Source organism: Adiantum capillus-veneris, chromosome 12 (assembly GCF_014529385.1).
Source record: "Adiantum capillus-veneris isolate H3 chromosome 12, ASM1452938v2, whole genome shotgun sequence".
Lineage (NCBI taxonomy): Eukaryota > Viridiplantae > Streptophyta > Polypodiopsida > Polypodiales > Pteridaceae > Adiantum > Adiantum capillus-veneris.
Genome location: NC_140942.1, coordinates 65788060 through 65813785, shown reverse-complemented (window position 1 = coordinate 65813785; position 25726 = coordinate 65788060). Strand labels below are relative to the sequence as shown.

General features: G+C 44.2%; 1 protein-coding gene across 1 annotated transcript in view; it reads left to right on the top strand.

The window, feature by feature from the left end:
- LOC147445849 (adaptin family protein) overlaps window positions 1-25513 on the top strand; it is an 83826-nt gene extending 58313 nt beyond the window's left edge. Inside the window, exons 9-11 of the mRNA XM_086525224.1 lie at window positions 23557-23733; window positions 23888-24322; window positions 24921-25513. Of these exons, the coding sequence (XP_086381350.1) occupies window positions 23557-23733; window positions 23888-24322; window positions 24921-25217 (909 nt within the window). The 3' untranslated portion in view covers window positions 25218-25513. The remainder of the gene's footprint in view (window positions 1-23556; window positions 23734-23887; window positions 24323-24920) is intronic.
- The last annotated feature ends 213 nt before the right edge of the window (window positions 25514-25726 follow it).

The window sequence follows — 25726 nt, the reverse complement described above, 5'->3', positions numbered from 1 at the left end:
CTGGGATGAACCATGCAAGAACGCTGGACTGAACTGATGCAAAACGTTGATGATGCTGGGATGCTCGTGATGGAAATGCTAGGTGTTGAGGTGCTGTTGTGCACGTTGGATGCCCCTGTGGGTACTCGGTTGATGTCCTAAAAACTGAAGGCCAAGTGACTCTTTTAGAGGTTTTTTGCCATTAGCCCTTATGCCTATGTGCTTAAGTGACTGTACTGTGCAAGTGAGGGTATGCAACTATGGCTTGCCTGATCATCTAGAGGCTCACAAGGTGCTAGGCTAGATCTTAATCTATACTAATTAAGACTGATGTTGACCTGTAGCAGTAGCTTGTCCACGTGCCTCAAGTGCAACGCGCAAGTGACATCCCCCCTGTTAAAGGTGAGACACAACTGTTGAACGTTTTCCTGTTGATGCTTTCTATACTTTTGATGCTGAGTGCTTTTGATGCATAAACTGAAGAAAACTCCTCCAAACTGGTTGGTACTATGGATGTCGGTACTGTTGCAATGTAAACACCAACCAGCCGAGTTACTAGGGAGCCTTACTACCATCGCAGAATATCAGCCTCGATGTTGACTTTGCCTTGCGAGCAAGTACTACCACCCGAATAGCCCAATCGTGAAAACATTGCGGGTGAAGATGAAAGGTAATGGTGCTCGGAGGTATTTCCAATGGTTCCATGTCAACGGAAGTGGATGCACGCTACATGCAGATGCGAAAGCAAAAGAGGGCTAGGGATTTTTTCACCAATTCCTTCCATATCCGCATATGAGGCAAGTAGATCTTGGCACGCAAGATCCGGATCTTTGTGTATCCGATGCTGATCTTCGTTCAGATGAGGAGATTATGCCTTAAGGATATCCAAGACATAGCGATGAATACTGCAGCGTGCTCGATGCGCGTTGGACTAAGGGTGGGAGTGGCTAATATCTGTAGGCAATAGGAATTAGTCCCGGGGCAACGACACAAAACTTCTTTGATGTTGAGAGGAAAAAAATCCGAGCGATGTCCCTTGGGTCTTGATTCTTCCCTTGAGGTCGCGAGGCCGAAGCATGTCCAAAGCTCTGATACCAATGCCAGGTGCAACGGAAGGGTTTTAAGGATTTTAGCTCAGATCTAGTACTTCGCACAAATACAAGGTTCGTTTTACTTCACTTGAGGGAATTGAACACAATGAGAGAGAGAGAGAGAGAGAGAGAGAGAGAGAGAGAGAGAGAGAGAGAGAGAGAGAGAGAGAGAGAGAGAGAGAGAGAGAGAGAGAGAGAGAGATGAAATGATATATTAACGTCTTCAAGAGGCCAAAATGACCTATGAGACCAATTCGTTACAAGCTGGTGAATCTGATACCATGTCTGGGTACAAAAAAGAGATACTAAGATGAATCTAAAGTTGTTACTAGCTGGAACTGCGTGGGATATGTATGATCACTAATCCCATGGGTGCCCAAAATAAGAGGGTGATATAATGGGTGGTGTGTGAATCCATCCTCATCTGCACTCTGAATGTGGAGACAATATGGCTTGAATCCTCTGCTGTAATCTCCATCGATGGTGTGAAGCTCCTCTCCTCATTCGTGGGCGTCTCGATCTCCCTAGCTCCACTGCTCGGTCAATGAGAGTACCGCGGGTGTGAGTATGAGCTGAGCTTTGCAGTGGTGGCTGCTCCTCTATCTATCTGGTGTTTGGTGTAAAGAAATCAGTAATCAGTCACAAGCATAGTCTCTCTCCAAATCTCCTTAGTAAAATGTCTCTATGTCTGTGTAACTCTAAGTAGATATAGTCCAAGACATCTCTAGTCCTGATAGCTCATGACTCTGGAGAAAGGTCCGAAGCCTTCTCTAAGTAAACAGTGGAAGCGACCCTGTATCTCGTAATACACTGTGCACTGACATATATAATGCATCTCCATCACAAGCATAGTCTCTCTCCAAATCTCCTTAGTAAAATGTTTCTGTTTCTGTGTAACTCCAAGTAGATATATTCCAAGACATCTCTGGTCTTGATAGCTCATGACTCTGGAGAAAGGTCCGAAGCCTTCTCTAAGTAGACAGCGGTAGCGACCCCGTATCTCGTAATACACTGTGCACTGTGCACTGGGCTTATCCTGGATTCATCTAGGTATATTTTTTAGTCGTATAGCGGACATGCCAACTTCACATTGTGAAGTTTTTGTCTGAGTTACGACCAGTTGATATTGTGCTAATTCTTTCTATCTTTTGTGGTGGGTATGTCCTATCAACTACCTCATTTTTGTGCTAATTTTTTTGATTTAATGCTTCTTTGAGTGCTAGGCTTCATTATGGCCGAGTCTGCTCTTGATCTCCGGAGTCATGACAGAAACTCAGTACGCTGAAATTTGTGTTGATGTATGCTCATGTGTGTGCGTGTTGTGTGTGTGTTGTGTTTAGGAGCATATGTTAGTACCTAGTTCTACACCCACTATTGGGCACTGATGACGTTAGTGGGGATGTCGTGGTATTTAGTCAATACTATGCATGATGGAGCTGATGGTTATATTGTCTTGTGGGTGACTACCATGGGTCTATACCTTGCACTTTCCTTTAAGGGTGATTCTGGGCTTATCTTGGATTCATCTAAGTATAATTTTTAGTCGTATAGCGGACATGCAGACTTCACATTATGAAGTTTTTGTCCGAGTTACGACCATGTAAGGTCTCTGACCCCGATCAAAAGAGCACCATTGTACCTTGAAATGAATATAATGGAAAAAGTTTCTATTTTTAGCAGTTTCCGAATTCTGTCAGTGCCATGATGTTTAGAATATTTTTAAGCTTCGAAATGTGAATTAAAATAAATTTTGTAAAAAATTTCCAAAAATAGCAAGTTTTTGGTCACCCGTCCTATCCAGTTTCGACCATCTCGAAAAACTGCACCCGTGCCCCGAATTTGAAAAAAAATGCATTTTCGGACCCCGGGGGCTGCTAAATATGGTAGGTACTCGGGCCGGTATGCCTTAGTTAGAGCTCCGTATAGCAATTTACGGCATCAAAATCCGACTCGTATGACCCGTTTTAGCCTAAAATCAATTTTTCCAAAAATTGAGCGGGGAGGCACCGGAGCCCGAGACTGTGTAGGAACAGGTCCCAGGCCACTCCAGATCAGCTTTAGCAGCTAGGGGTCGCCTTTTGTCTTTGTGGGAGTCCTGGGAAAGCTGCCAAGCCAGTAACTAAGTCTCAGAGTCAGTTAACCTAGCCAACCTGACACTTGGTAGGTAGGGAACTGGACTTGCCATGCTTAATTGGAGAAGCTCCCAGATGCATTTAGCAACCCAGGTCGATTTTCAGCTTGAGGAGGCCTATTTAAAGGCCAGTGTACATACACACACACACACATGCTCACACACTCACTCAGTACACACACATACCTACACACACCTTGGGGAGGTGCTGTCGGTACACGCATCCTTTGAAGGAGAAGCAAGGAGGGAGGTGCTATCGAATTCTCCCTCAAGAAGCTTGATTAAATCAGAAAATCGAGAGGGTTATCAGCCCTTAATCATGGTAACCACGGTTTAATTAATGCCTTCTGTAAATTCTTTTCATTACCATCTAAATTTCTCGTCTATTATGCTTATTCCTAGTCGTAATTCTCTACAATTGCTCTCTAATTCTCCTTAACCATATTCTATTATATAATCATCATCCCATAGCTGAATTATCAGCCATTCATCACTCTTAATTAATGATTAGTGCATGATTAATAGAATTTTCTCTCTCTAGGTAGCATAGTAATTAATCGGTAAGCCGGTAATTGTGTAGATTGATGAGAATCACTCTTTCTATCACTCATTAATATTGTAGCTAAATTAAATTCATTTCTCTTATGCATTAAGATGAAATTAAGGAAAAATTAATCCGTTGTTAAGTCTCTAAGAGTTGATTTTTCTCACACTTATGCATAAAGTGAATCTGCACCATCTAATTGCTAGGAAAGAGATTAATCATGCTTAATTCATCTCTCTGGTAATTCCATTAGTGAAATCCTATTATTCTTAATTATCTCTAAGGCGAGTAATTATCTTTAGAGTTGGTTCCCATAGGAGTATGTGTCATCCATAATGATTGCTATATGGAAAAATCTAGACCTCTCATATAGGAGGGATTATTTAATGCTGCTAATCTATCAATTGGTTTGTCATGACGCTTGCGGACCTTAGCTCTTTTCTCCAAGCTAATTATTTAAAGTAGCGAGTAAAATGGCCCCGGTTAAGAGAACTCGCTTCGGTGGTGCCCACGACCGTGAGGCGGGAACAAGCAATGTCAATGGAAAGGGAAAAGCTCCCATGGACGAACAAACACCGGTCATCTAACGGGCCATTGACGAAGAAATGGAAGAGGTAGGTCATAATTTTATTCAAGTCGTTTGAATTAACATTGCACACGTTTAGTTAGGAATGAACATATCCCCAAAACATGTTGGAGAAATCCGACGGAAACCTCGGCACTGAACTCATTTGTACATTAAAGTCTATAGTAGGAAAGAAATGATTGATGGATATACTCTTTGCAATAGGAAAGAATGTCTGCTAGGGAAAATTTAGCTCGACATGTTCTTTTATTTCCAATGTTGAATCAGTCCTGACCCCCCTACTGATCACAGGGGGCAGAGTTCTTGGTTAAGGGCTCTTGAATCCACGTCTGCTAGTTAAGCGGTGGATACCCACAACTGCTGGTGAAGCGGTGGGAACCCATGTCTGCTGGTTAGGCGGTGGGAATGTCCATGTCGTGCTTTCTATGCGGTGGACATACCTAGTTGTATGGGCAGCTAGGCGACAACGGGAGGAGTAAACTCTCGCTGGAGGGGGGATGCTGTACCTCCAGAACATTGGATTTTAATGAATAAGTTTGAGTAGAATTTTTACTAGAATACTGTCTTGGTGTTGTTTGCAATACTGGTTGAAGGGCTGTCTTAACGAACAATGTGATTCGAAATTAATCAAGGAATGTTTATGTTGAACAATCATTGTGGTAGTAATTAGGTCACACAAGGAAGTGTGAGTGTGGGGGTGGAAAGTGGGGGCTTGGCTCAGGTTGCCAATGCCTATGAGATGGGTGGTCCCGATTGGTCGAGAACTCTGTCCCCATAATGCTTACTTCGATATTAGTAACACTCATTTGCCCTAGAGCGATGAAATCTCAAGACTACGTGCCTCTAAAACATGGGGAAAAAGGCACTCGGGGTTTCTCTCCTCTTGGAAGGTGGGTCTTAGGATCGCTAGATAGTTTAAGTACGCTTCCCTTGCGAGGTGGAGCTAGATCTCCTTGCTAGTAGGCTCGAACTCGACTCACTTTGTGATGAGAGATCGTCCGCTAGTCGAACCTTGAACCATTTTGTTTGCTTCCGCAATAGATCTAGTGGCCACCAGGTTCACCATCAAATCCGTTGGTTGATACGGCGGGGTGGGGACCTCACAGACCAGTTGATATTGTGCTAATTCTATCTATCTTTTGTGGTGGCGCGTATGCCCTATCAACTACCTCATTTTTGTGCTAATTTTTTCGATTTAATGCTTCTTTTAGTGCTAGGCTTCATTATGGCTGAAGCTGCCCTTGATCTCTGGAGTCATGACAGAAACTCAGTACGCTGAACTTTGTGTTGATGTATGCTCATGTGTGTGTCCGTGTGGTGCGTGTTGTGTTTAGGAGCATATGTTAGTACCTAGTTCTACGCTCACTATTGGGCACTGACGACGTTAGTGGGGATGTCGTGGTATTTAGTCAATACTATGCATGATGGAGTTGATGGTTATATTGTCTTGTGGGTGACTACCATGGGTCTATACCTTGCACTTTCCTTTTCTGGGCTTATCTTGGATTCATCTAGGTATATATATATATAATGCATCTCTGTTTCTGGCTCTATGTGGCATAGGTAGTATATCCTACTGGCTGTTGGTATCCCTCTAAACCTACCAGTCTCAATCTGAAGCTGGCGTGAAGATGTTTCTATCTGACCAATGGCACACTGTAACCCATGAGAGAGCTGTGTATCCATATAGCTGGGTCGGATCACAAACCCATCCTGTGTGAGTTGGAGAAGATGCTCTCTATAGAAAGCCATCTTCGTGTCCAACTCTTGCGTCCACTCTATCCATGTCCTCTTCGTGTCTAGCTGGGTCAGGTCCTGGCGAATGAGTCTAGTGATCTCCAATGGTGTAAGAGACAACGATGGTCCATCAAGGGAGTACTGGAAGGGAGGTAATCTATCCATGATGAGGCCATGTATATGGAACCATGATGACATCTGTGCATATCAGCATGATGTGTCCTCCTGTCTAGAGGACTCAAGGGCCAATCTGGCATATCTGTCTTTGGTAGTATCCAATAAGCTGTGTATAAAGATAACTGATATGGTAAGTGCCTCTATCTCTACAGGGGGGGCTGCCAAGTACCCTCTTATGATCTCGCGTGGCACAGAGACCTTCTCTCTAATCAACTGCGAGATCATAGATACCAAGGGCCTCTCCATCCCTCTCCACCCATCCTGACTTACAGAGGGTCCCCAAACCTGAACCTCGTAGAGCATAGCTGAAGCTACCAATGTATCAAAGAGCTAGAGTTGTGTTCGGGGTTCATGGAATTGAACCTGCAAACACACCCTCTCCAATCCTCCCAAGGCCGCATACGCTCTGGTTAGTCTAGTCTCTGTTGCTCTCTTCAAAGAAAACATTGGCCTAGTGAAGACTATGTGTATACTCCACAGTCTCCTGACCATAAATGAATGTAGGAGCTGATCGCCTGACCCACTGCGATGTGATGTTAAACACCATAACCTTAGTTTTACCAAGGTTTACAGACAATCCACCATCCTTCGCAAAGCTATGTAATGCATCCAAATGTCGCTGCGTATCCTCCGGTGAGTCAGAGATCAACACAATATTATTATCTTATAACAACAATGGAATCCATGTCCGTGCTAGCTGGCACCTCTGTCACCCTCTTTGTCAATGCAATCAAAAACCTAATCTATATACATACCAAATAGAGTAGGGGACAATGGACAACCTTGTTTCACTCCAATAGTGGAGTGAACTAAATCAGATATCCCTTCTGGAGTGCGTGCATGTCCCATCACTGATCTGTAGAGAGCCATGATCTCCCAAATTAGCTCATTGGGCACTCCCATCTCCTGTAGTCTACGCATCAATCTGGCTCTGAACACCATGTCAAATGCTTTGCGGAAATCCACAAAGCTACAGTAAATCGTCTCCCATTGCTCTATCCTCTTTAATGATGGCTTTAAGTGTCAAAATATGGTCAAGAGTGGAAAAGCCTCTCCTAAAACCGGCCTGTCCCATTGCCTGTATATTCTCATTTTCTGCCCATCCGTGCAATGGTTGGAGAGAGAGAGAGAGAGAGAGAGAGAGAGAGAGAGAGAGAGAGAGAGAGAGAGAGAGAAATGAAATGAAATGTTATATTAACGTCTTCAAAAGGCCATAGTGACCTATAAGACCAGAAAGTTACAAGGTGGTGGATCTGATACAAAGTCAGAGTAACGAAAATAACCTAACAACAGTACAAAACAAAGATATATACTATGGGATCCTAGGTTGGTCGATGTGAGCTAAGCAAAATACTAAGCAAAAATGGGCGGTTTATTACAAAAAATCTAGCATCGATCGTTGGCGAATCTCATCAATTTCCTCCATGGTTAGTAGTCTGACCGGGCGTCGCGCATGCCTGGCCAGCGTGCTCCGAATCTTTTGACGTAGCCTCCGTCGGTGACCTATGAGACCAAAAAATTACAGTTGGTGAATGTGATACAATGCCCGAGTACAAAAAGTACGAAGAACTGAAAAACTGAAACTGAAACGAAATAGGTGGGGAGGGGTGTTGGAGTGAGGGATGATATAATGGGTTAGCTAATACAAAGCTAACACAAATATGGATACAGATCACTAATGATACAAATGAGATATAAATCATCAGAGGTAGGCAGATCAAGCTCAGATGAGATCCCTCATCGATCGTTGCCGAATCTCATCAATATCTCCATGGTCAATACTTTGAATGGTCGTTTGGCATGTTGAGCTAGGATGATCTGGATCCTTTGTTGCCACCTCCATCGATGATGTGAGGCCCCCTGTGGCCGTGGGCGCCTGGATTTGCCTAGCTTGATGGCTCGATCAATCAGCGTACCTCTGGTGTGGATGGGATCTGAGATCTGCTTTGATGACTGCTCCTTTGGATGGTGTAAAGAAGTCTGTGGTCTGTCTCTAAGATTGGCTCTCCCCTGATGTCCTCAATAAGCTCTCTCAATGTCTGCGCAGCTCTAGTAGAAACAATCCAACCACACCGTATCCCATGAGATAAATGTATATCCATTTATGCAGGCCTAGTCACAAAACCTTCCTCCGTGAGTTGGAGGAGATGCTCTCAATAGAAAGACATCTTTGCGGCCAACTCCTGTGCCGGTTGTATTAATGTGCTCCTGGTATCTAGCTGAATTAGATCTTGACGTATGAGTATGGTGATCTCTGTCCGTGTGAGAGATATGGAGGGTGCATCCAAGGAGTACTGGAATGGAGGAAGTCTCCATGTTGAAACCATGTGACCGAAACCATGATGTCATCTGCCCATACCAACATGTTGTGTCACCCTGCAGTGCTAGCTATCGGGATGACTGCAAGGCTAGCCAAGCGTATGTGTCTCTGGGGAGTTTCCATACACTGTGTATAAAGGAAACTGATCTAGTGAATGCCTCGACCACGAGGGGTGGGGCGGCTAGCTCAGCTCGGATAATCTCATGTGGCATTGAGGCCTTAGCCTGAATCATGCAAGAAACCGTAGAGACCAGAGGTCTCTGCATTACATCTCCATCCATTCGTGCTACCAGATCTGCCATGGTGGTCTAATGAGGGTCCCCATATCCGAACTCCGTAAAGTATAGCTGAAGCCACTAGACTGTCAAAAAGCGAGAGCTTTGTTCGTGGTTCTTGAAATTGAGTGTGCGAACACATCCTCTCTAATCCCAAGGCTGCATAGGCTCTCGTCAGTCTGGTCTCTACTGCTCTCCTCAATGAAAACACCGGTCCACTGTCCCAAGATAGGTGTATGCATTTGCATACTCCACTATCTCTTGGCCATATTTAAATGTGGGTGCTGACCTCTTGACCCACTGTAATGTGGTGTTGAACACTATAACCTTGGTTTTCCCAAGGTTGACAGACAATCCACTATCATCAACAAATGTGTGCAAAGCATCCAAATGACGTTGCATCCCCTCCGGAGAGTTAGAAATCGACACAATATCATCAGCGTATAACAACATCGGAATCCATGTCCCTGCTAGCTGAGCACCTTTGTCACCCTGTGTAACATTTAATGGCCTAGTAACTTGTGTGTAGCGGAAAATAGCATGAACATAGTGAGCATTTCATTAGAATAGATTCCTAATGAGCATAACAAGAGTGCTTGGGTGGAGAGAGAGCAACAAAAGCATAATACCTAGTTAGATAGGCATGAACAATACTTCAAAAGAGAGAAATTAAGCTATTGACAACAGTTGAGGACCGGATTTACATGGAGCGGGTCCCCCCTCCAAAAGGCTTTGTATTATAGGTTTCCCATCGGTTTCCCCCATCAAGAGAGACATTTTACAATACAATTCTTTGTGTTTTTTCAATAACTAGCTAGTGCAATGAAGATGGAAGCTTCAAGCACTAAGCAAAACACTTATAAAACACAACATCAATTCCCTCACGGTCTCAGACCCAATACCTCACACACCTTCGAAGATGGTGAGAGCTAGCGGGGTATGAGAGTAGATTGAGGAAGGAGTAGTCTTATGAGAAAAATGTACATCTCCTCACATAATCAGCTTAGCATAGCTTAGTAATTAGCATGGTAGAGGAGATGAGCATGCATTGAAGCTTGGCTCTTGGTTGGATTTGCAGAGTTGTTGGTGTAGGCCTCCCTTCTCCAAGCTTGGAGTAGATGATAAGCATTCCATTAAAGCTTGAGAAGGAGAGAGAGAGTCTTCTTGCTTCACACATGAGCTATGTGAGTGTGTGTGGAATAATGCCTTTGAAAAATCAGTCCCCTCTCTCTCTTGGTCGACCCCTCTTGCTAATTCCTCTTGCTGGCTTCCCATTGGACCCCTCCATGATTAGCCAATAGGATTTAAGAAGCATAAGTGATAGTCTTGTGACATGTGTCCCCCTTTCCCCTTTTGTGAGAGCTTTAGGTAATTAATTAATGCAACTAAACTCTCATTGGACCCCTTTGTCTTCTGGCCAATAGGAATCAGGCAAGCCATTGGGCTGTTGAATGCTCATTGGACCCCTTCGGAGGCTGTCCAATAGTCTTCTAGAGAGCTTAATTCTTATTGGTTCTTTTATTAAGTGTTACTAAGATAATTAAACTAGATTTACTCTAGCCTAATTCTCATTTGTCCATCTCCATGGCCATCCAATAGGATTTGAGTGCACCTTGTGCGCATCTGGGCTAGAGAGCTGACATGTGTCCCTCATTCCCTTTGTGTAAAGGAAGCTTGTGAGTGTGTGTGTGTGTGTGTATCTCTCTCATCCCCTACTTACAAGACTCGCCCTCTCCTCTGTAGGAATCATGAAGACTTTTTTGTACACACACAAAGCATCCAATTTTTCTAAGCTTGATCATTGGACACAACCTTTGATTTTTGGAACCTTAGCATTTTGGAAGTCTTAATGGGTTGAACCTTAGGGTCTTCAAAGCCCATTGTTGTACATCGCTCTTTTGCTGATGGCCCCCCCTTTGGATCCCTATTTTCCCTCCTTTGGATCCCTACTGTGGCGAGTCTGCCAACTTAACCAATATTCTAGGTTTTTCTCCCTTGGTGTAACCGGCGTGTTCAATCCAAAAAGGGCGGTAGACTTTACTTTAAACCTTGATTTAGCTTTCACCCATTATTAGTCGTCTATTTTACCTGTACTTTCAAGACACAACAAAGGGGAGAGGGATACAGGCTGCTAGATTGCACCTGTATGAGTAGACGGACACCAGATTGGCCCCTAACTTAGGCGCCCCTTTCGGTATTTCTTTATTATTCAAAAGAGGGAATAAACGCTGTGGTTCACTACAAGCTGCCCCGCACAAACTCGGCTGAATTTCCACTGTTTTAGCCCGATTTCGGCAGCATAACTGTACTAGAACCCTTCACAGTCAATATTCCCACGCATTGACTTACTTTCCCGACGCATACGGGCACTTTGCAAAACCTGGCGAGAATCTGCAGCACGCTGAATTCTCTGTTTTCAGCCCTGAAAATGCGCTAGATCATCTGTACAGCGGTCCCCTTGCGTCCCCGAACCTCCTGGGGGTATTAGGGTCCGTTTAGGGCCAAAACCCTAAACCTGCAAAAATACACAGCAGGCTGTAATTCACTGTTTCGGGCTCCGTTTCGCGTGCCGGTCGCATCCGTAGCAAGTCCTCGAGCTCCCGCACCTGTAGGGCTACTTGCCCTTTGAATCGGACGAGATTTCTGGCGTGAAACCTCTCCGAATTCACCTGTACCTGCGGGGGGATTAGCCGCTAGCTATTCCAGTACCTGTGCAAGAGGCTCTTGCCTTGGCAATCGCGCATGAACCCACACAATTGTACATTGGTCAAATGAAGAGCCCACTAGAGGGGCATAACATACTGCCAAAGGGGAGAGAGAGGGCAGTGCGTAGCGTGCAGGGCATCACTCCTGGCACCGCACTGTGCGTAAGAGGGAAAGCAAGCACTCCATAGCTCTTAACCTGTGACAAAAACTGAAAATGAGGCTCTCCCCCTCCTAAATTCAGCGCCACTTCTTGTTGCATGAGGCAAGTGCACCAGAAGGTGCCACTTGGCACATTTATAAGCATTTTCCCGTTTCGGGGTTGCCGTCTAAAAATATCCCAACCGGTTGCCCAGTTGACTTCATGGCAGAATAAGAAAATGTTCCCCTTGTCATTCCGGAGATAATGACGTCAACACATTTTCAGGTCCCAAAATAGCAGTTCCCTAAAATTTAGGAGATGCTGCCATTGTATCTTTCTAGGTCATCCGACCCTCTTTGTACACTGCGGCCACATCCAAAACTGAAATGTAGCCTCTGTAGCAAAGGATTCCACTTTGGCTAGTCAATGACCCCACTTTGGCTAACCATAGTCCTTGTCCAACCTTAGTGCTCTCTTGCCCTCAGGCCTGGACTCCCTCTGGACAGTTCCACACTAGCTATGCAATGCAGGGCAGTTAGATTTCCCGAGGGGTGTTTCCAAAAAGTGAAAGTAAATAGATAATAAGAAAGAAATCAACAAAAAGGATAGATAGTAGTCACACGTTGGTGACATACCCCCCTCTTGAAATCTCAAACGTCCTCGTTTGCATCTATGTCGTACATGCTTACTGTCAACACTGATGTATTCAACACCTGTCGACACATATATGACACATACATGCTCATTGTCAACCCTGGTGTATTCAACACCTCGTCGACTCATGTATTGCCTGCGTGTGAACCCTGTCCCAATGACATAGTGGTAGCTTCGCACTCTGCCATTGCTTTGAGTCACTAACTTTCCAATGACAAAATGGTAGCTGCACATTTTGCCACTGTCTTATAGTACACGTTGGATCCCGTAACACTTTCGAGCATACCCAAACCGACAGTTTAAGAATACAGTTACACATGTACTCTTCAATAGAAGCAATCACTGTATCCTTGACAAACTGACAAGAAATACTCACTTCTATAGCACTAACCAAATTTTTGGACATTCCATAAGAGCAATTGCCAAACTGACAATCTGTACAGCTCTAATATTCATGTAACAGGTATTTCATTCGAGCTCACTTTAAATACCATGTACATCATTTCTTTCAGAAGCCATTGTCACACTGACAATCCATGTAGCTTTGAAACTCAAGGGGTCAAGGTAGGTTGCAAACCGAAGGCTTCAAGGTAAAGTGATAACACAATTGGTGACTCTACAAGTTCACCTTCTTCCATCCACTTAGCATCCATTGGTGGATAGTTTCTGAACTTTACCAAGTATCGCCTAGCAACCTTGCCTTTCACTTTCCTTTCTTTGTGTGCCAAAATCTTGTCAGGGACCAAGATCTCGTCAAGTTCCTCGACTTCCGGCTGATCTTCAGCTGGCATATCTTTTGGCACATCACCCACATAGGGTCTGAGAAGACTCACATGAAACGCATTGTGAATCTTCCAACTGTCAGGCAATTTCAGCCTATATGCAACATCACTGATTATGTCGCACACTTGAAAAGGCACATAGTAACGCATGCTGAGCTTTGGAAACAGTCTTTCCTTGCCCTTCATCTTCTTTAACCTTGCCTTTTCAAAGCGTAAAAGCACCCAATCACCAAGTGAATATACCACTTCACGACGGTGACGATCAGCTGCTTTCTTTTGTTTTGCCTGAGTCCTTTCTAAGGCCACTTTGACCTTCTTGTACATTTCATCCATGTCCTGAACATACTTATCTGCTCAAATATCTTGTCCTTTGTATGCAGTATGGGAGGAACTTTCTTGCCACCTTCAACTATCTCAAAGGGTGCCTTGCCAGTTGATGAATGCACTGTATTATTGTATGCATACTCCACCAATGGCAAATACTGCTCCCACTTTCCTTTATGCTCTGACACATAGCACTTCAGCAGATCTAGGACAGTAGAATTTGCCTCTTCTGACTGCCCATTTGTTTGAGGATGAAATGACGAAGAGAATTTGAGCGTTGTGCCCATATTTTCAAACAAGCCTCTCCAGAACAAACTTGTCATGCGTTGATCACGGTCGCTAACAATCGACTGTGGCATGCCATGATACTTGAAAATATTGCCCATAAACAAGCGTGCCATCTGATCTGGCCTTATCTTCTTCCTGACAGGAATAAAATGAGCCTGTTTGCTGAATCTGCAAATAATGGTCCAAATACCATCATTTCCTGTCTGTGTTCTCGGAAGATCAAAGATAAAATCCATAGCAATACTTTCCCATGGTTTATCTGGAATAGGTAGTGGTTGCAATAACCCTGGTGCCTTTTGCCTGTCAAACTTGATCTTTTGGCAAATTAGGCATTCTCGCACAAAGGCATCCACATCCCTTCTCAATGTAGGCCAATAGAAGAATGTCTCAACCGCTTTTAACTGTAGCATCGATACCACGATGCCCTGCATACGGTGGGACATGACTCTCTTCCATAACTTTGCGTCGCAATGGCTTTGTGACACACAATCTGCCATGCATCATCATGAACCCGTCTTTAAGAAGATAGTGTTCATGACGTTGTCCATCCATTAGTTGCTCGAAGACCCTTGCAAAATCTTCATCATTTGCATACTGTTCTCTCATATCATCAAGTTCATGATGATAAGGAATCGACACAGCTGAAATTTGTGGCTTCCTTGACAAGGCATCAGCCACAACGTTCTTCTTGCCTTCCACATGCACAATCTGAAAATGGAACATGGACAAGATATTTGCCCATCGCATATGCTTCTTAGATAACTTTGTTTGTGTCAAGAAGTATCGCAAGGTCTGATGATCCGTTTGGACAACGAAATCTGCACCTAGCAGGTAGTGTTTCCAACTTAAGAGCGCATGAATCACAGCCAGTAACTCTTTCTCATAGACCTGCATGGTCATCTCTGGCCCTTGCAAAATTCTGCTCTCATAGGCTACTACCCTGCCATCTTGCATTAGCACTGCACCAATGCTACTACCGCAGGCATCACACTGGACCACAAATGACTTCCTAAGATCTGGCAACACAATGATTGGATCTGAAGTCATCTTTTCCTTTAAGAGATTAAAAGCTTAAATCTCTTTCTGTGTCCATCTAAAGGTGACTGCCTTCTTTTGAAGAGCATGTAAAGGTGAAGCAATCTCAGCGAAATTTCGGATAAACCTTCTGTAATAGGAGCATAGTCCCAAAAAGCTTCGGACATCATGCACCGTCTTCAAATTTGGCCATGACTTGATCGCTTCAACTTTTGCAGGATCCATTCTGACACCATCCTTTGAGACAATGTGTCCCAGAAAGTGAATCTCTTCCAGAAAAAACTCACTTTTCTTTGCATTGATGAGCAACCTATGACTGCGTAGCTCTTTGAACACAATGGCCAAGTGATGCCTATGCTCCTCTTCATTCTTTGAGTAGACTATCATGTCATCAAAGAATGTACCAACAAACTGCTGGTGTGGACGGAAAATTCTGTCCATCATCCTATTGAACGTAGCAGGAGCATTTGTGAGACCAAAGGGCATCACTAAAAATTCGTAAAGGCCAAACGTCGTTCTAAAAGCAGTCTTGTGCACATCCTCTGATCTAAGCGGATCTGATGGTACCCACTCTTTAGATCTATCCTGCTAAACATAGCTGCTCCTAATTTGTCCATAATATCATCAATTCTAGGTATAGGGAATCTATTCTTGATGGTATTCTTGTTCAGTGCACGGTAGTCGATGCACATACGCCATGAGCCATCCTTTTTCTGCACCAACAACACTGGAGAACAGAATGGAGATGAATTGGGCTGAATCAGCCCCTTTTCTAACAGCTCCTGTACTTGGCCCATTATCTCTTTCTGCTGAGGTGCACTAACCCTGTACGGAGGCTTATTTGGTGGGCTACTGCCTGGCACCAAATCTATCGCATGGTCCTCGGGTCTCTCTGGCGGTAATTGAGACGGTAATGAATCGGAAAAACAGTCACTGTACTGTTGTAAAAACATTGACCTTTCTTTATCTAGCACAGATAAATTTGATTCATCACAATCTGACACTTCACGTGCAAAAACCAAGTACGCAGAAAGATGCTTTTTCATTACAGAAGTAATAGCAGAAGCTGATACAGTAGGAATAGACTCCCCTTTAAGCTTTACATCCAGAATGTGAGTCTTTCCCCTGCTCTGTACAGTGATCTTTTTGTTGTAGGAATCCATTATTCCCTGTACACGAAACAACCAAGGAATACCTAACAACACATCACATCCGTCCAGTGGCATGATGTAAAATTCTTCAGCATCTACATAGGACTGGATATGTAGACGCAACTTTCCAATGATGGGTGTCACAGCCTCTGTATGGCCAGGACATGCCAAACCTGCCTCTGCTGTATACCCCATCTCTTCAGGTCTGATTCACAACTTTGAAGCCAATTCTGGGGAAATGAAGTTGGCTTTGGCACCTGGATCAAAGAAGATAAGCACTGTTTGATCCCTGACCTTTCCCCATGCTCTGCAAAGCTCACTTGCATCTGAGTTTGGCTTGTCGCCCACCATATCTGGCACTAGACCAGCCATGGGCTTCTTTCCTTTCTTGTCTTCCTTGTCATCAGAATCAGCTGGCCTTTTCTTTGTAGGACAATTGTAAGCAATGTGGCCAGGCTGCTCACATATAAAGCATTTGTTCTCTGTCCTCAGGACCTTCTTTTGCTCTTCTGACTTGCGAGGAAAACGTCTTTTCCATTTCTTTGCTGGTCCTTTTTCTGATTCAGCCGTAGCTTTATCTTTTCTTGCGTTGGCTGACTCATGAGTCCCTTTAGGAACCTCATTGGGAACGTGCTTCTTGGCTGAATTTTTCTTGCCTAATCCGCCTTGACGCCAGTGTTAAATTCACAATCTTCTCCCTTGAGCAAACCATTCCCAGTGTTTGCTACCTCGATGAGCTGCGTCAAAGTAGTGACTTTTGTCTTCGTGCAGTATTTTCTCAATCCTTTGGGTAGGCCACAACAGTATTTTTCAATCTGTTCTGTCAATGGCACAAACCTATAGGAAGTTATTGGAAGTAGAGCTTTCCAAAACTTCCGATTGTAATCATCCAGATTTCTGCAAGTGGCAGCATTTAGCTGGTGCCATTCTGTCATGACATTTGCTTCGAAATCATCAGATAACCATGCTGCTGCAAAAATCTGCTTGAAGTAAATCCATGTGGACGGAGCTTGCCCTTGAAGCAATAAAGTTGTCCACCATTGTCCCGCATTCCCTGTCAAGAAAGTGGCTGCCTTGCGGACCTTTGAAGCCTCTATAAAGTTTCCCCCTGCATAGGCCTTGTCAAACTGCTGGAGGAATGAGAGAGCCTTCTTCCTGTCATCAAACCCTGTAAAGGTCGTGAATGACACACCTTTGCCACCTTCTTTGTACGGAGTTGGCCTCTCCAGCGGCGTCAAATTGTCATATGGAAGTGACTGAAACATGGGAACACTATTAGGGTTCATCTGTGTTCCTTGGCCGCTATTAAGTTGACCTGGAAATGCCATATTTGGCATCTCAAATTGGCCCCGAGTGCTCTGAAACCCTGGTTGCATGCCCGTGACACTATACATGGGGTTAGGCATCATCGTTTGAGCACCCCCAAACACTGTTCCTGGCGTGTAAAACTGATTTCCAGGTGCATGACCAGCCATGCTCTGGAATACCGATCCACCTCCAAAATAGCCAGGGTGTACTGAAGGTGGTGGGAAGACCTGTTGCATAGCTTGTAGGTTGCTTCCCTGCCCATTAGAACCAGCTATAGGCTGCTGAAAGGTGGCGGGCTGAACTGGTACAGCTTGAAAGACTGGCATCTCAGCCACCTGTTCTTGCACCTTAGGCATAGGTTGTGGAGACTGCATGTTCTCCGTCAAGTGTACAGGTGTTTCCATTGACTGTGCGGTATGAATCACCTGTGCTCGAGCCTTAACAGGCTTTTGAATATGATCCAGTGACCCAACTTGCTGAGACGGAACAGGAGGTTGCAGAAAGGCTAAAAACCTCGGATTCTGCAGTACTTGTGTGAACATAGCCACAGCAGTAGCCAACTAGGTCCTGAATATATCGTCATCTGTCTGTGGTGGTCTTGAGGACTCACCCACTTCATGTGTCTGTTGACCCTGTGAAGAGGAAACCTCTTCAGTCACATCATCTGGTCTGTCAACCATAATTGCAATTCCCTGTGTCTGGTCTATGATCCCCTGTGTCTTCAAGCCCAAAACTGACCAAGGCTCACTTCTATGGGAAAAAGTGATTTAATCCTGTCGATGGAACCATGAAACCGGCGTGTTCAATCCAAAAAGGGCGGTAGACTTTACTTTAAACCTTGATTTAGCTTTCACCCATTATTAGTCGTCTATTTTACCTGTACTTTCAAGACACAACAAAGGGGAGAGGGATACAGGCTGCTAGATTGCACCTGTATGAGTAGACGGACACCAGATTGGCCCCTAACTTAGGCGCCCCTTTCGGTATTTCTTTATTATTCAAAAGAGGGAATAAACGCTGTGGTTCACTACAAGCTGCCCCGCACAAACTCGGCTGAATTTCCACTGTTTTAGCCCGATTTCGGCAGCATAACTGTACTAGAACCCTTCACAGTCAATATTCCCACGCATTGACTTACTTTCCCGACGCATACGGGCACTTTGCAAAACCTGGCGAGAATCTGCAGCACGCTGAATTCTCTGTTTTCAGCCCTGAAAATGCGCTAGATCATCTGTACAGCGGTCCCCTTGCGTCCCCGAACCTCCTGGGGGTATTAGGGTCCGTTTAGGGCCAAAACCCTAAACCTGCAAAAATACACAGCAGGCTGTAATTCACTGTTTCGGGCTCCGTTTCGCGTGCCGGTCGCATCTGTAGCAAGTCCTCGAGCTCCCGCACCTGTAGGGCTACTTGCCCTTTGAATCGGACGAGATTTCTGGCGTGAAACCTCTCCGAATTCACCTGTACCTGCGGGGGGATTAGCCGCTAGCTAATCCAGTACCTGTGCAAGAGGCTCTTGCCTCGGCAATCGCGCATGAACCCACACAATTGTACATTGGTCAAATGAAGAGCCCACTAGAGGGGCATAACATACTGCCAAAGGGGAGAGAGAGGGCAGTGCGTAGCGTGCAGGGCATCACTCCTGGCACCGCACTGTGCGTAAGAGGGAAAGCAAGCACTCCATAGCTCTTAACCTGTGACAAAAACTGAAAATGAGGCTCTCCCCCTCCTAAATTCAGCGCCACTTCTTGTTGCATGAGGCAAGTGCACCAGAAGGTGCCACTTGGCACATTTATAAGCATTTTCCCGTTTCGGGGTTGCCGTCTAAAAATATCCCAACCGGTTGCCCAGTTGACTTCATGGCAGAATAAGAAAATATTCCCCTTGTCATTCCGGAGATAATGACGTCAACACATTTTCAGGTCCCAAAATAGCAGTTCCCTAAAATTTAGGAGATGCTGCCATTGTATCTTTCTAGGTCATCCGACCCTCTTTGTACACTGCGGCCACATCCAAAACTGAAATGTAGCCTCTGTAGCAAAGGATTCCACTATGGCTAGTCAATGACCCCACTTTGGCTAACCATAGTCCTTGTCCAACCTTAGTGCTCTCTTGCCCTCAGGCCTGGACTCCCTCTGGACAGTTCCACACTAGCTATGCAATGCAGGGCAGTTAGATTTCCCGAGGGGTGTTTCCAAAAAGTGAAAGTAAATAGATAATAAGAAAGAAATCAACAAAAAGGATAGATAGTAGTCACACGCTGGTGACACCTCGCACTTTTCCATATTAAATGATCAGTCTAACATGAGAAAATCATTTAGGAGAATTAGATATTAGTTATTATGACACCCTCTCGCTCTACATAGTCTGAAACTCATCCACATACATCCCAGAACAAGACGGAGATAGAAGGCATCCCTGCTTCACTCCAATAGTGGAGTGGACCATGTCAGACATACCCTCCGTAGTGCGTACCCGCCCTACCACTGTCCTGTATAAAGCCAAGATCCCCCAAATAATCTCTGTGGACAGACCAATGTCCTGTAGTCTACGTATAAGTCTGGTTCTTGGCAGTGTGTCCAAAGCTTTGGGAAAATCCACAAAGCTGCAGTAGATTCTCTTGCCATGGTGTCTACCCCCCTCAATCATAGCTCTGAGTGTCAGAATCTGGTCAAGAGTGGAGAACCTCTCGTGAATCCTGCCTACCTTGATGCTCGTATGCCCTTTCTCTCTGCCCATTTACTCAGCTCCATCTCAAGAATAGATGCATACAACTTAGCCAATGTGTGGCCAATCATGATGGTGTGATAATTTTCGGGAATCATGGAATCTCTTGACTTAAAAATAGGCACAATCGTGGACATACTCCAAGTCTCAGGAAAGCGCTCATACATGGCTTGATTAAACATCATAGCAAGAAGCTCTGCAAGCATATCTCTGGCATGGATGAAGTGCTCTGCTACCAGACCATCATGATCATGTGCTCTCCTTGTCCTCATCCTGTCAATGGCTTTCCTTACCCTCTCAGCAATAAAGAAAATACACATCTTAGGGTATGTCTCCGGTGGGTCGGGGAAAGGTGGCTGCCCTGATGCTGTGTAGAGAGATGTGGCATATTCCCCCCATGTCTCTGTGGAGGTGATGGTTGGCGGTGGTGAATGCTCATGGAAGTCTCTATGCCTCGCCCGAGTCCTGACTCATAAACAGCTTATACAGATCCCGCTCTAGCTGAGATGTAAAAGGCCTATTCTTTTGTCGCACTAGCCGGCAAAAGACAATCCATGATTTTCTATGTGTGGTAATACCCATGATCACCTCCCTCTGCAATCTGATCCTCGTCTCTCTACACTCCTCATCATACGAGCTGTTCTGGGGCATGCTCCCAGATCGTCTCCGTGTAGTCTGACTGTGGGGATATGGAGCGTCTCTGTCAGTATGTGAGTGAGCTCATCTAGTGGCCAGCCTGGCTCCTGAGTGCATAGGTGCTTATATATCTCATCCATGTACACGGAATCTATCTCCCTCATGAAGGTATATCGAGTGTGTGTGGAGACCTCCCTCAGTGGAGTTGTGCTGAACTAAAACGTGAGAGTGAAAGACAAGATAGCATGATCAAGTGCTACTCCAACTGCCTAGTGCCTACCATGAAATCCTGAAAGGATGGAATGAGACATGGCTAGGCCATAACATAATCCACTTTGCTAGCCCCATGTCGGTGTGGAAAACATGTGAAACCTGATGTAGGAAATCTCTGTAGCCCATTCAAAATGGCCAATCCATGTGCAGTCCCCATATCTATCAAGTATCTGCCATATTCAGTGTGCTCCTCATCTTGTGATACTCTGGATAAGCCCATCTCTGTAACATCAAGCTCCCTAAGCATCTCCTGTGAAGTATCATAAATTACTGTTTGATAATGGGTAGTCCTAGCAGTGAAGTCCCCAAGTATGAGAATCCTTGGAAAACCCCCATATGTCATCATCCAAAATTGAAAAGGGGGATTGTCCTCTAGGTGGTGCATATACTGACGTACTAGGAGGGAAATAACAAATAGCAATGTAGAGATATCTGCCCGTCTCTGCCTTTAGTCTCACCCACAAAGAGAGAGAGAGGAGATATGACACCGCATGTCGGGTCCCAACCACCCTTATGGGTCCCCTTGCTCTGTTCGAGAGCAAGTACTTGCTTTGGTTACTTGTACAAATGCTGATACAATGGCTAAATGCTGAATACTGAGTGTTGATGCTTCGTGCGGATGAACTGTAAAATGCTAGGGCTGATCTGTTGCAAAACACTTTGCTAATTTGGTGCAAAAACACTGGATGCAAAATGCTGGGCTGAACTGATGCAAGAACGCTGGACTGAACTGATGCAAAACGCTAATGTTGTTGGGGTGCTGGCGATGGAAACGCTAGGTGTTTTGGAGGGTGTTGGCTGCCCTTGCGTGTACTCGGTTCTGATGTCCTAAAAATTGAAGGCGAAGTGACTCTTTTATATGTTTTTTTGCCATTTGCCCTACCTACTTTTTATAAACGTCATGTCAAAGTCCCTTATTAATAAATGACATAAGTGATTGTTCACATGCCTATATGCTTAAGTGATTGTATCGTGCAAGTGAGGGTATGCAACTATGACGTGCCTAATCATGCACGTCCTAACGGCTCACAAGGTGCTAGGCTAGATCCTAATCTATACTAATTAAATGTTGACTTGGAGTACTAACTTGTCCACGTGGCTCAAGTGCAATGCGCAAGGGATAAGTGATCTCCTTGCATTTCAGCATGCCAAATGCCTTCAAGATCCCTCTAGCATACTTTTGCCGAGAGATGCAGATTTTTACCTGCAAGACTCCTATACCCTAAATAGCTGTGCATCAAGCCAAGTCTGTCATGTCAACCTCCATGCTGAATGCATCTCTCATTTGTCCAATGGAATCTTCATCATCACTTGTCATAAGGAGGTGGTGCACATACAGGGCAATGACAACAGCCTTCAGCCTTGTCTCCTTTCCTATACATATACAAGACTCAAGGTAGCATCTGAAGCACAACGTTTTGGATGTTAATTTCAAGTAAAATTTGTGTATTTTCTGAACATGCTCTAGGGGTTTGTTGTCTGAAACTTTGGTGGCATAGCACATACACCTCCTTGAAGTTTCCATTCAGGATGCTGATTCGACATCCATTTGATAAATTCTTTTAACTTTGATCCACCACTGCTAATATTGTGCCAGTAGTAGTCATTTTGAAGGTCGTTGCAAAAGTCTCATTGAAGTTGAGCCCTTCTACTTGCGAGTATCCTTTTGTAACTGATATAGTTTTTTACTTCTCTGAAGTGCTAATCCGCCGTATACTTTACCTTCCATATCCACTTGTTACCTATGACTTTCCTCCGAGGTGGTTGGTCTACTGGCTTCCAAGTTCCCTTCTTCATAGTACTATCTTTCTATGCTTAGATGATGGCAGCCTTCCACTGTTGAGGTACTTCTTCCCCACTCACAAGCTTCTTTACTTCTTCCGTAATCTCTGCCATTAAAGTTGCGTTTACTATGTGAGCTGAGACCCTCCTTTACTTTCGGTGATCGTCTCGTATCCTTCTGCATCACTTGAGCATTGGGTTCTTTCTAGTGTGGCAATGGCTTTTCTTGTGGTGTGATAGTAGGCCTGTGACTAGTAACCTTATTATCCAAAGATGATGTGTCCTTTGTAAATGGACACCCGAATTGCAGTCTTCAAGAGAATGTTTATGTTAATCATGGTTTTCGGCTACTAGTCAAGGATACTTAGTCAAATCTTAAATTTTACTAACCGCAATGGATAGCTTAAATAGAGTGTTCGAGGATAGTTGGGTGGGGTTGTGGTGAGGTGAAAAGTGGTAGCCGTGTGCCTCTTCAATTATCATAATTCTATGTAACTACTAACATGCAAAATAGTTTTAATATTCCATGCGTGCGTTTGTGAACTCTGTGTTTTGAGAAAGGTGGAGAAATTACTTGAATTGTGACTTGATAGGAGAAACAGTTTTTTCAACATACGTGTACAAATTTGAATTTCTTACATTGCTTAGGAGAATGTATTCATACAAAATGTGTCCTAGAGTGCGTATTGATCTAAAACCTCTCCTTATAGACAACAGTAAATTACAAGAGAATCGGATTTTGAGTCTTCAGTTTGGCAGAATTTTGAATGAAACTAAAGAATGGCTACAATCCACTGATATGGTTTATTTTGTATTTGATTGAGGGAATGGTTTCAAACAACTTATGCTCTCAAATTCTACAACAGGGTCATTTCTTAGCATTTAAAATGTTTCTGTTTTTATTTTTGTACCAGGATGTTCATGATAGGGGGCTATTCTACTATAGGCTTTTGCAACATGGAGTAGAGTCAGCAGAGCGTGTCATCAATCCACCCAAACAAGCAGTTTCCGTGTTTGCAGACATGCAAAACAGTGAAATAAAAGACAGAATCTTTGATGAGTTCAACACTTTAGCAGTTGTATACCAACAGGTGAAGATCTCACTTTGCCTTGTAGTAAAAATCTGTGGATAATTGTAGACTCATCTTTATGAAGTTTGAGAGCCCCCTTGGAACTGGTCTGAATGTTGCTCAAGTTAAAACGGTGTGACGCATGGCTCATATGATTGCCTATATCTTGACACAGCCATCATACATGTTCCTGGACAAGGAGTACCGGGGTCCCTTTGAATTCTCGGATGACGCATCGACAAATGCATCAGCAACAGAGTCGTCTGAAACTATGCTTGCAGGCCAGCGTGTGGATGCCAGTGATAATGATTTGCTGCTGAGTGCATCTGAGAAAGAGTACACAAAAGGGGTAGTAGCAACTAATGGTTCCTCATCTTATGTGGCACCAAGCTCTTCGACAATGGATGGTATGGGAGTACTTGCAGCTCCCACACAAACGTCATTCCCTGCAGTGGGCTTCGCTATCGATGATCTTCTTGGACTGAGCTTACACACAACCCCACCAGAGCCTGCACCAGCGCCACCTCCGCTTGTGCTGAATGCAAAGCCAGTGCTCAACCCAGCAGCATTCCAGCAGAAATGGAGACAGCTTCCAGTTGCATCTACCCAGGTAGGGAACGTTTTCTAATACGCCGCGTTGTGTTTTTTTCACCTAGCTTGCATTTGCCTTGCCTAAAGTCCTGGTGCTTTCCATGAGTTGTGTAGTTGGTGGTTATCATTATGCCAAACATGTAGGGTGTGGGCTTCCATGTTATCTATCATTTTAGGTTATGACTGTTGCTGACCATGCGAGTCAAGGATCTCTTCTCAAGGCTGTATTTGTTGGGCTTTTGCACCTTATAAGTCATGTCTAAGCAAAAGGCTGATAATTTAAAAATGTGCATCGGAAGTGTGAAAGTTTTGCTTGGTTTTGATGTGAGCTACCATGCTCTCTTCTATCGGATAGTATTTGAAGTCTCTTGGGATTGTTTCCTATGATGCTAAAATCCATCTTCTTCTGCTATCACTCTTAGTTTTCGGAGGCTGTTGCAGACCGTGTGAGTCAAAGATTTCTTCTGAAGGCTGTGTTTGTTGGCTATCTGCACTTATAAGCCATGTATAAGCAAGGGGCTGATAATTGGGAAAATGTCCAGAGTGTGGAAGTTTTTTTTAGTTTTAGCACAACCATTGCAGTATAATGATTTTTTTTTTCGCTTGCATTTCTTCAGGAATACACATTGACGCCTCAAGCCGTAGCAAATCTAACGGGACCACAGGCTCTTTTGAGGCATATGCAAGCTCAATTGATACACTGCATTGCCTCAGGTGGACAAGCTCCGAATTTTAAATTTTTCTTTTTTGCACAGAAGTCGGACGCATCCGCTGGGCTTGGTTACTTTCTGGTGGAGTGCATCGTAAATGTCACAGCAAGAAAGTGCACAAGTAATTATAAGACGGATGAGTCTAACATGCTGGAAAGTTTTGCAAGCATTTTCCAGTCAGCCATTCTGAAGTTTGGCTCGTAGGCTGGATTTAATCTTTGTATCAAAATTCTTGGTGTGAGCATTTACAAATCGAGTCTTGACCAAGATGCCCATACAAGCGTTTACTTGGCAGTAGTTTTCCTTGAGCTTATGTCATGTATATCACGAAAACGTACACTGCCTCTCTGTATTATGTGTCACAAATAGCAAAAAGGGGCTGTTTATGTCATAAAAAACCAGCATAGGAAACCAGCATCAGCCAATCTCACAGTTTTGAAGCTTCATGGTATCAATCTCTTATAGAGGGTTCGGTAATTCAAGGGGAGTGATATTTGTCATGCAAGAGTTCAGCTCTAAATGAAGCATTGAAGATTCTTTGTAACAAGCATTCTTATTTGGGTTTTCTTGGCCACACTCTACAAATGCTCAGGTAGCTTTTGGAGTTCTCAAAACTCTTATTGTGGTATGCTTCCTAACGTTGACAAGTGCTAAGGAAACCCATACCCTCCTGTTTTAATAGGTCAAAAAATCAAGGTACTGCATGAAACAAC